Source organism: Oncorhynchus tshawytscha, linkage group LG16, assembly GCF_018296145.1.
Source record: "Oncorhynchus tshawytscha isolate Ot180627B linkage group LG16, Otsh_v2.0, whole genome shotgun sequence".
NCBI classification, from domain to species: Eukaryota; Metazoa; Chordata; class Actinopteri; order Salmoniformes; family Salmonidae; genus Oncorhynchus; species Oncorhynchus tshawytscha.
The window spans coordinates 88855176-88866928 of record NC_056444.1 but is presented as its reverse complement, the minus strand read 5'-3'; the positions used below and the strand labels follow the sequence as shown (position 1 = coordinate 88866928).

The following is an 11753-nucleotide window of genomic DNA, read 5'->3' as shown; positions in this document are numbered from 1 at the left end:
GAATGGGAGGAGTAAATGGCCTGCAACACTCTGTATTACTCAGAGCCCTATGAATGGGAGGAGTAAATGGCCTGCAACACTCTGTATTACTCAGAGCCCTATGAATGGGAGGAGTAAATGGCCTGCAACACTCTGTATTACTCAGAGCCCTATGAATGGGAGGAGTAAATGGCCTGCAACACTCCGTATTACTCAGAGCCCTATGAATGGGAGGAGTAAATGGCCTGCAACACTCCGTATTACTCAGAGCCCTATGAATGGGAGGAGTAAATGGCCTGCAACACTCCGTATTACTCAGAGCCCTATGAATGGGAGGAGTAAATGGCCTGCAACACTCTGTATTACTCAGAGCCCTATGAATGGGAGGAGTAAATGGCCTGCAACACTCCGTATTACTCAGAGCCCTATGAATGGGAGGAGTAAATGGCCTGCAACACTCCGTATTACTCAGAGCCCTATGAATGGGAGGAGTAAATGGCCTGCAACACTCCGTATTACTCAGAGCCCTATGAATGGGAGGAGTAAATGGCCTGCAACACTCCGTATTACTCAGAGCCCTATGAATGGGAGGAGTAAATGGCCTGCAACACTCCGTATTACTCAGAGCCCTATGAATGGGAGGAGTAAATGGCCTGCAACACTCCGTATTACTCAGAGCCCTATCAATGGGAGGAGTAAATGGCCTGCAACACTCCGTATTACTCAGAGCCCTATCAATGGGATTTTAACACCCACATTTAATGCAAATGCCACTTAAATATGAACAAATATGAATCATTGTTAATGTGAAGACAATTATTGTTCATATATCATGAATAAATACAGGTTATTGATATGTTTCTACTATTACGTGGGGACTTTTATTTGAAACGTTTCCGAAATTCCGTGACCTGGAAGTACTTTTTCCAGTGTTGTTGACGAGAAACTGATCATGATAACGCATAGTTTCTAAACCCTGAGGCGCAAAATAGCAAGGCTTCCGGGAACGCTGGAGCAAAGGGCCAAACAGACCAGGCCGGGTTAGAGAAATCAATGAGATTAGTGAAACATTCTTAATTAGTTGTTCATTTTTTGAAAATCTAAAAGGTACAACCTAGATTCGAGTTAATGTCTTAAGTAGTTTAACATGTTATTACTCCAACCTCATGAAAGTGACAAACTGACACGTTATCATTTTCGTCAAAAAAACTACTTTATATCAAAGGAGTGCCTCTGATTTGCGGCGTGCACATGCGCACTTAGGCGCCAGGCGACCCTTAGACCAGATTCGTTGATTCTGCTCGCCAACGTCGCCATTACATCGCCTACACGCGTGATCGGGGATTTCTATTGGAGAAACCGTTTCGGACTATCTTCATACTGTACTGTCTTTGATTATATATCCGGGGTGGAGATGGGATGAGGGGAAATGAAGGAACAGACGTCGTTTCAAAGCATCAATGAGTAGATGGAAGAAACACACACAACAACCATTTGTTTACATCGATTCAGAAAGCTTAAATTCGTTCGACGTAATGAACTACAGCTCCCACAAACCATTGCAGAAATAGCCTTTTTCCGGGTTCTTCGAACTTGCTAGTTATCAGCTGAAAGCATAAGGTGAGGATGGGACTTAACTTTGATCACAAGTCATTTACTACGTGGAGAAAAACAGTGTAGACTTAGTATAAAACTGTCATATGAAACCAGATCCGTGTATTAAACTGCTTTTGGGTGGTTTTTAAAAAGCTTTCACCTGGCAAAAAGTAGGCATTTTTTACTTGGACGGGAAGCTAGCTAGCAGAGACAACATGTGGAAAGCTGTGTTCTGTTGACAAACCAAACCATCCAAATCCATGAGTCTATGCCAATGATGTATGATCTATGCATGCAATACTTCTATTCAATACTGCAAATGATTCCCGCTAGCTATTTAGCTTCCATTCTGCAGTGTTGAGAGTAGCTAATCTATACTATCTGGTAGTTATGGTTATAAGATCGACACGGTGGTAGGTTTCTCATACTGTTCTCTGACCTGTGTGTGTGCGCCAGGTGGATGTGTGTTCCGTTGGTGAGCAGCGATGCCCCTGGAGGTGAAATGGCCGTTCCCACAGTGCCCGCAGCTGGCCTGGAAGGTGACCAGCACCCTGGTCATGGGCGTGGTGGGCTCATACAGCTACTTCTGGACCAGTGAGTCACTACACACACTAGGGCTGCACCAGCACCCTGGACAAAATATCAAAATAGTTTTTTTGTTTTGGCTAGATATTGCAATTATGAATTGCGATTTTTAAAGACTTGGGTTAAACTTGGTCAAATCAAGTGTCAGGATAGAGAACATCTTCTACAATGCGATCATATGAATGAATAAATCAAATCAAATTGTATTTGTCACATGAGCCGAATACAACAGGACCATACAGTGAAATGCTAACTGAATACAAAACCAAATGAAACAAATCATTTCCAACATTGTTATAGGCTACATATAATAGATAAGATTATTACACCTACATGTTACATTTGGTATTTTTTTCATGATCATCAAAATATAGTGTGCTATAAGTGCAGCAGTTATTCATTAACTAATACCATTATGACTTCCTATTTGACCATTTATGAGTTCTTAAATAATAACTAATCATCATTTATTCAGGTAGCCATTGGCTGCAGATTGAATAGGAAGCGTATGATTGTGTAATTATGTATAAATAGGCTCAATCATTATTATAATGGAAATTATAAGTCAAAGTGCCTTAACATGTAACACGTAGCCTACTGACTATGTCCAACACGTTGGAATCTGGTCCAGTCATTCAACGTGACATGTTTCAACTTCTATCTTCATTTTATTATACAGTGTAGGGATGGCGACTTATTTGTGAGATGGAATCTTGTATATCCAGCTTTTGAATGATCTTCTTGCAGTAGTCTTGGTTGATTGTGTAAACAGGAACCATGACTTTGGCTATGTGATAGGTTATAGCCTCTGTGATTTCTGTGTGTCTACGGGATGTTGTTTTGGTAGGGCGTTACACTGACCCATCGGCGGTCAGTGCCTGTTTAACGTACATGGCTGGTTGTGGCTGAGGGGCTCTTGGGCACTTTCTATTTTTATTTTTACCATGCAATCGTTGTAATGTAGTGGATGTTCATTCTTCAAACGATTAAGTACATTTGTTGTCTCCACTACTCTGAGGCACATTTTGCACTCGGTTGACATGGGTTTTCCTGTAGCTGAAATACTGGCATACCACTGAAGATCCTTCTTTGGCACCAAATCAACGTTCTCGTTAGCGCTAGCAGCACACATGTTTCTGACACTCACGAGGGAAAGCCACAGAGTTCCTAAAACTCATACTGTTCTTGTATTTGGTAAAGCCCTTTTTCTCCTCACCAGCATCTGAGGTGTAAAGCCCCATCTCTCCTCACCAGCATCTAACTGAGGTGTAAAGCCCCATCTCTCCTCACCAGCATCTAACTGAGGTGTAAAGCCCTATCTCTCCTCATTAGCATCTGAGGTGTAAAGCCCTTTCTCTCCTCACCAGCATCTGAGGTGTAAAGCCCTTTCTCTCCTCACCAGCATCTGAGGTGTAAAGCCCTTTCTCTCCTCACCAGCATCTAACTGAGGTGTAAAGCCCCATCTCTCCTCACCAGCATCTGAGGTGTAAAGCCCCATCTCTCCTCACCAGCATCTGAGGTGTAAAGCCCCATCTCTCCTCACCAGCATCTGAGGTGTAAAGCCCTTTCTCTCCTTACCAGCATCTCACTGAGGTGTAAAGCCCCTTCTCTCCTCACCAGCATCTCACTGAGGTGTAAAGCCCCTTCTCTCCTCACCAGCATCTCACTGAGGTGTAAAGCCCCTTCTCTCCTCACCAGCATCTCACTGAGGTGTAAAGCCCCATCTCTCCTCACCAGCATCTCACCGAGGTGTAAAGCCCCTTCTCTCCTCACTAGCATCTAACTGAGGTGTAAAGCCCCTTCTCTCCTCACCAGCATCTAACTGAGGTAAAGCCCCATCTCTCCTCACCAGCATCTGAGGTGTAAAGCCCTTTCTCTCCTCACCAGCATCTGACTGAGGTGTAAAGCCCCTTCTCTCCTCGCCAGCATCTCACTGAGGTGTAAAGCCCCTTCTCTCCTCACCAGCATCTATCTGAGGTGTAAAGCCCCTTCTCTCCTCACCAGCATCTCACTGAGGTGTAAAGCCCTTTCTCTCCTCACCAGCATCTAACTGAGGTGTAAAGCCCCTTCTCTCCTCATCTCACTGCATCTCACTGCGTGCTCTAAGCAGGGAAACTTGCAAATTAAAATGTTTATTTTATTTTTCTGTTATTTTACCAGGTAAGTTGACTGAGAACACGTTCTCATTTGCAGCAACGACCTGGGGAATAGTTACAGGGGAGAGGAGGGGGATGAATGTGCCCATTGTAAACTGGGGATTATTAGGTGACCGTGATGGTTTGAGGACCAGATTGGGAATTTAGCCAGGACACCGTGGTTAACATCCTTCTTACGATAAGTGCCATTGCATGACCTCAGAGAGTCAGGACACCCGTTTAACGTCCCATCTGAAAGACGGCACCCTACACAGGGCAGTGTCCCCAATCACTGCCCTGAGGCATTGGGATATTTTCTTTTAGACCAGAGGAACGAGTGCCTCCTACTGGCCCTCCAACACCACTTCCAGCAGCATCTGGTCTCCCATCCAGGGACTGACCAGGACCAACCCTGCTTAGCTTCAGAAGCAAGCCAGCAGTGGTATGCAGGGTGGTATGCTGCTGGCGATTGGCCAGCATGCTATGCAGCGTGAATTCGATTAATCGTGCCACCCTAACACACTCTTTCTCTCTCTTCTCTCTCTCTCTCTAGAGTATCTGAACTGTATTACGGTTCATAATCAGGATGTTCTATTTGACCTGATAGACCAACGCCCACCTGACACACCCCTCATCACACTGTCCAATCACCAGTCCTGTATGGACGACCCACACCTCTGGGGTAAGGACACACATATTACAATGGAGTGATTCCATATGAAACCCGGACAAAAAAAGACAGTGATTTGGAGGATTTTCACCAAATGTAGTCCATAGAATGGTACTTTGGGGGAAGGATTGTAGACATATATTTCACATTTGTATCTATAAGAATAATTGAGAAATAATTGATCAGTTGGAGATTTTGGCTTCTGTTTTTCTTTTGTGTGTGTTACAGCCTGAATTTAAAATGGATTAAAACATGTTTGTGTCACTGGCCTACACACAATACCCCATAATGTCAAAGTGGAATTATGTTTTTGAAATGTTCACAAATTAATAAAAAATGAAAAGCTGAAAGGTCTTGAGTCTTCAACCCCTTTCTTATTTATAAATACGTTTGAGTAAAGATTTGCTTAACAAGTCACATAATAACTTGCATGAATCACTCTGTGTGCAATAATAGTATTTAACATGATATCTTTATGACTACCTCATCTCTGTACCCCACATATACACTTTTCTGTGAGGTCCCTCAGTCGGAGTCAATTTCAAACACAGATTCAACCACAAAGACCAGTGAGGTTGTCCAATACCTCACAAAGAAGGGCACCTATTGGTAGATGGGGATTTTTTTTTTTTTTTTTTAAAGCAGACATTGAATATCCCTTTGAGCATGGTGAAGTTATTAAATACACTTTGATGGTGTATCAAAGACACAGTCTTTGCTGGAGAGGAAGGAAACCACTCAGGGATTTCACCATGAGGCCAATGGTGACTTTAAAACAGTTACAGAGTTTAATGGCTGTGATAGGAGAAAACTGAGGATGGATCAACAACATTGTAGTTGCTCCACAATACTAACCTACATGACAGAGTGAAAAGAAGGAAGTCTGTACAGAATACAACTATAACAAATCATGCATCCTGTTTGCAACAAGGCAATAAAGTCATACTGCACACAATGTGGCAAAGAAATGAACTGTCCTGAATACAAAGTGTTCTGTTTGGGACAAATCCAACACAACACATCACTGAGTAACACTCTTCATGTTTTCGAGAGTGGTGGCTGCATCATGTTATGGGTATGCTTGTCATCGGCAAGGACTAGGTAGTTTTTTTTAGGATAAAAATAAATTTAATTTGAGCTAAGCACAGGGAAAATCCTAGAGGAAAACCTGGTCCAGTCTGCTTTCCACCAGTCACTGGGAGACCAATTCACCTATCAGCAGGACAATAACCTAAAACACAAGGCCAAGACAACATTGAATGTTCCTGAGTGGCCTAGTTACAGTTTTGATTGAAATCTGCTTGAAAATCTATTGCAAGACTTGAAAATGGCTGTCCAGCAATGATCAACAACCAACTTGAAAGAGCTTGAAGAATTTTGAAAACAATGAGCAAATATTGTAAAATCCAGGTATGGAAAGATCTTAGACTTTCCCAGAAAGACTCACAGACTGCCAAATGTGATTCTAACATATTGAATCAGAGGGTTGAATACTTATCTAATCAATATAGTGGTTAAGTATTTTTTTTACAAATGTTAGAATTGTTAGCAGTTGGTGTTACTCTTCAACAACCCAAACAGGAAGATCACAACAGTGACTCAACCCACTCAAGTGACGCACCCCTCCTACGGACGGTATGAAAGAGCCCTAGTAAGCCAGTGACTCAGCCCCTGTAATAGGGTTAGAGGCAGAGAATCCCAGTGGAAAGAGGGGAACCGGCCAGGCAGAGACAGCAAGGGCGGTTCGTTACTCCAGAGCCTTTCCGTTCACCTTCCCACTCCTGGGCCAGACTACACTCAATCATATGACCCACTGAAGAGATGAGTCTTCAGTAAAGACTTAAAGGTTGAGACCGAGTTTGCGTCTCTGACATGGGTAGGCAGACCATTCCATAAAAATGGAGCTCTATAGGAGAAAGCCCTGCCTCCAGCTGTTTGCTTAGAAATTCTAGGGACAATTAGGAGGCCTGCGTCTTGTGACCGTAGCGTACGTGTAGGTATGTACGGCAGGACCAAATCAGAGAGATAGGTAGGAGCAAGCCCATGTAATGCTTTGTAGTTTAGCAGTAAAACCTTGAAATCAGCCCTTGCTTTGACAGGAAGCCAGTGTAGGGAGGCTAGCACTGGAGTAATATGATACATTTTTTGGTTCTAGTCACGATTCTAGCAGCCGTATTTAGCACTAACTGAAGTTTATTTAGTGCTTTATCCGGGTAGCCAGAAAGTAGAGCATTGCGGTAGTCTAACCTAGAAGTGACAAAAGCATGGATTAATTTTTCTGCATCATTTTTGGACAGAAAGTTTCTGATTTTTGCAATGTTACGTAGATGGAAAAAAGCTGTCCTTGAAATGGTCTTGATATGTTCTTCAAAAGAGAGATCAGGGTCCAGAGTAACGCCGAAGTCCTTCACAGTTTTATTTGAGACGACTGTACAACCATTAAGATTAATTGTCAGATTCAACAGAAGATCTCTTTGTTTCTTGGGACCTAGAACAAGCATCTCTGTTTTGTCCGAGTTTAAAAGTAGAAAGTTTGCAGCCATCCACTTCCTTATGTCTGAAACACATGCTTCTAGCGAGGGCAATTTTGGGGCTTCACCATGTTTCATTGAAATGTACAGCTGTGTGTCATCCGCATAGCAGTGAAAGTTTACATTGTGTTTTCGAATGACATTCCCAAGAGGTAAAATATATAGTGAAAATAATAGTCGTCCTAAAACGGAACCTTGAGGAACCCTGAAATGTACAGTTGATTTGTCAGAGGACAAACCATTCACAGAGACAAACTAAACCAGGCCAGAACATGTCCGTGTAGACCAATTTGGGTTTCCAATCTCTCCAAAAGAATGTGGTGATCGATGGTATCAAAAGCAGCACTAAGGTCTAGGAGCACGAGGACAGATGCAGAGCCTCGGTCTGATGCCATTAAAAGGTCATTTACCACCTTCACAAGTGCCGTCTCAGTGCTATCATGGGGTCTAAAACCAGACTGAAGCATTTCGTATACATTGTTTGTCTTCAGGAAGGCAGTGAGTTGCTGTGCAACAGCCTTTTCTAAAAGTTTTGAGAGGAATGGGAGATTTGATATAGGCCGATAGTTTTAAAAATATTTTCTGGGTCAAGGTTTGGCTTTTTCAAGAGAGGCTTTATTACTGCCACTTTTAGTGAGTTTGGTACACATCCGGTGGATAGAGAGACATTTATTATGTTCAACATAGGAGGGCCAAGCACAGGAAGCAGATCTTTCAGTAGTTTAGTTGGAATAGGGTCCAGTATGCAGCTTGAAGATTTAGAGGCCATGATTATTTTCATCATTGTGTCAAGAGATATAGTACTAAAACACTTGAGTGTCTCTCTTGATCCTAGGTCCTGGCAGAGTTGTGCAGACTCAGGACAACTGAGCTTTGAAGGAATACGCAGATTTAAAGAGGAGTCTGTAATTTGCTTTCTAATAATCATGATCTTTTCCTCAAAGAAGTTCTTGAATTTATTACTGCTGAAGTAAAAGCCAGTAACTGCTGTCATCCTCTCTTGGGGAATGCTGCTTTTTAGTTAGCTTTGCGACAGCATCAAAAAGGAATTTCGGATTGTTCTTATTTTCCTCAATTAAGTTAGAAAAATAGGATGATCGAGCAGCAGTAAGGGCTCTTCGGTACTGCCTTTCCAAGCTAGTCGGAAGACTTCCAGTTTGGTGTGGCGCCATTTCTGTTCCAATTTTCTGGAAGCTTGCTTCAGAGCTCGGGTATTTTCTGTCTACCAGGGAGCTAGTTTCCTATGAGAAATATTTTTAGTTTTTAGGGGTGCAACTGCTCTTAGGGTATTGCGCAAGGTTAAATTGAGTTCCTCAGTTAGGTGGTTAACTGATTTTTGTCCTCTGGAGTCCTTGGGTAGACAGAGGGAGACTGGAAGGACATCTAGGAATCTTTGTGTTGTCTGAATTTATAGCACGACTTTTGATGTTCCTTGGTTGGGGTCTGAGCAGATTATTTGTTTCAATTGCAAACGTAATAAAGTGGCGGTCCGATAGTCGAGGATTATGAGGAAAAACCTTAAGATCCACAATATTTTTTCCATGGGACAAAACTAGGTCCAGAGTATGACTGTGACAGTGAGTAGGTCCAGAGACATGTTGGACAAAACCCACTGGGTCGATATTGGCTCCGAAATCCTTTTGGAGTGGGTCTGTGGACTTTTCCATGTGAATATTAAAGTCACCAAAGATTAGAATATTATCTGCTATGACTACAAGGTCCGATAGGAATTCAGGGAACTCAGTGAGGAACGCTGTATATGGCCCAGGAGGCCTGTAAACAGTAGCTATAAAAAGTGATTGAGTAGTTAGCAACACCTCCGCCTTTGCGGGATGCACGGGGGATATGGTCACTAGTGTAGCCAGGAGGTGAGGCCTCATTTAACACAGTAAATTCATCAGGCTTAAGCCATGTTTCAGTCAGGCCAATCACATCAAGATTATGATCAGTGATTAGTTCATTGACTATAATTGCCTTTGAAGTAAGGGATCTAACATTAAGTAGCCCTATTTTGAGATGTGAGGTATCATGATCTCTTTCAATAATGACAGGAATGGAGGTGGTCTTTATCCTAGTGAGATTGCTAAGGCGAACACTGCCATGTTTAGTTTTGCCCAACCTAGGTTGAGGCACAGACACGGTCTCAATGGTGATAGCTGAGCTGACTACACTGACTGTGCTAGTAGCAGACTCCACTAAGCTGGCAGGCTGGCTAACAGCCTGCTGCCTGGCCTGCACCCTATTTCATTGTGGAGCTAATACAAGGGCAAATGTTATTAATCAGTGACTGAAATTTCACCCTACGTGATATTCACTTCCGGATTTGGAAAGTGCTCAAAGCGTTGTAGAACGCCTCTCTGAATAACGGCCGTTGGTTTTGGCTTAACTGTGCTGGGGGAAAAGAAAGATGTGACCCAGCATAGTATCCCACCTGTTCACGTCCTGCAAATCACCAGCAGAAGGCGACCATTTTGAATCCATTTCCATCCACTCTTTTGGGAATGCTCACTAATTGGATCAGAAGTCTCAAAGTAAACAATGCTACCTCATATAATGTTACTTACCCTACATTATTCATCTCATATGCATACGTATATACTGTACTCTATATCATCGACTGTATCCTTATGTAATACATGTATCACTAGCCACTTTAACTATGCCACTTGGTTTACATACTTATCTCATATGTATATACTGTACTCGATACCATCTACTGTATCTTGCCTATGCTGCTCTGTACCATCACTCATTCATATATCCTTATGTACATATTCTTTATCCCCTTACACTGTGTATAAGACAGTAGTTTTGGAATTGTTAGTTAGATTACTTGTTGGTTATTACTGCATTGTCGGAACTAGAAGCACAAGCATTTCGCTACACTCGCATTAACATCTGCTAACCATGTGTATGTGACAAATAAAATTTGATTTGATTTGATAAGTAACAGAGACCCCACTCTAGATCTTTGCCCGTAGAATATAATTTGCAACAATATATTGAAAACTTTGTCAAATCCAAGATGGTATATTTTCAATATTCATGTTTAAATTTTTAAATATTCCCCTCCCTCTTTTCTCTCTCCAACAGGAGTTCTGAGACTCAGACACCTCTGGAACTTCAACAAGATGCGCTGGTGAGTGATGCTGTGTTTATTAAGTGTCCATGCATACTCATGTTTTTATTGTTGTTGTGGGGCTTGAGAAGAAAAACCAGCCACTTAAATCTTTGATCGTCTTCTTTAGCACACTAATCCACTTACACCGTTTAAGCCAGAAATGCCGCTCAAACGTGCATATTGGTCTCACTTGAGTTGCTTGTGATATATTTTCTATATTCTAAATCTCCCCAGTGTGACATCATCACTGACTACATGGTATAAAAATACATTTAGAAATCTATATTATTCAATACTTTAATTATTCAACACCCACACTGCTCGCGCGCAACAACAAGCTAAAATAGAGGTCAGTTCTATTTGTGAAGCAGATCACGCTGCAAGTCCTGCCTCTCCCATCTCTCATTGGTTTATAGCAGCAGGTACCCACGTGCCATCTCCTCATTGGTTATACCCACGTGGGTGACTGGAAAGACTTAACGAGGTCAGTGGCGGTAATGCACCTAATTTATGCAAGTTGCCAATCGTTTTATGTGTGGATTAATTGGCGGAGTAGAGGACCTTGTGCATTTCAGGTAAAATAACAACTCAATGTTTATATCCCAGGACAAATTAGCTAGCAAGTGCAAGCTAGCTAGCTAAATTGCCATAAATGTTTAATGCTTTTCGACCTGTCCCCAAATTAATGTAATTGGTTCAGAGTTTGTTTTGATATTTTAACCTGCGTGTCGTGAGCGCGTTTGGTGTGGGGGACAAAATAAATGTATGCACGATGGGCGCACGCGCGCAGCCGGTTTGGGTTCCGTGTTAGACAAACCGAGCATATGAAATCTTCTCGACTTCTCTGCTTTTAAAATCTGACTGCAGAACAAAAATGTTATGATAAAAAGTTACCACTGTTTTAGTAAATGCATCAACAACATTTTCTGTAACTTTTTCTAAACAACTGACATTGTTAGCACCAACAAGTTAGACAAAAAGTTAAGTGTATGACATTTGTCTACTTCTCTGTCATTCAGATCTGTATACGGAACAAAAATACACGGATCAGCTGTTTTAGTAATACAGCAATATTCTTAGGATGTCTGGTGTGAACCGTTCTCTTGAGGTCATACCACAGCATCTCAATTGGGTTG

The 11753-nt window shown here is 42.1% G+C and overlaps 1 protein-coding gene across 4 annotated transcripts; it reads left to right on the top strand.

Annotated features, from left to right (window-relative positions):
* The first annotated feature begins 963 nt into the window (after positions 1–963).
* On the top strand, positions 964–10712 carry LOC121839673 (tafazzin-like). 4 transcript variants are annotated; one of them, XM_042299884.1, is made up of 4 exons: positions 964–1086; positions 2032–2169; positions 4849–4977; positions 10590–10712. In XM_042299884.1, the coding sequence occupies exons 2-4, from the start codon at positions 2061–2063 to the stop codon at positions 10637–10639; spliced, it is 288 nt and encodes a 95-aa protein (XP_042155818.1). In that variant the 5' UTR covers positions 964–1086; positions 2032–2060; the 3' UTR covers positions 10640–10712. The 4 variants fall into 4 exon arrangements, with proteins under 4 accessions (XP_042155818.1, XP_042155817.1, XP_042155820.1 ...); XM_042299883.1 differs by lacking the exon at positions 964–1086 and adding an exon at positions 1114–1599; XM_042299886.1 differs by lacking the exons at positions 964–1086; positions 10590–10712 and adding exons at positions 1117–1599; positions 5194–5250.
* The last annotated feature ends 1041 nt before the right edge of the window (positions 10713–11753 follow it).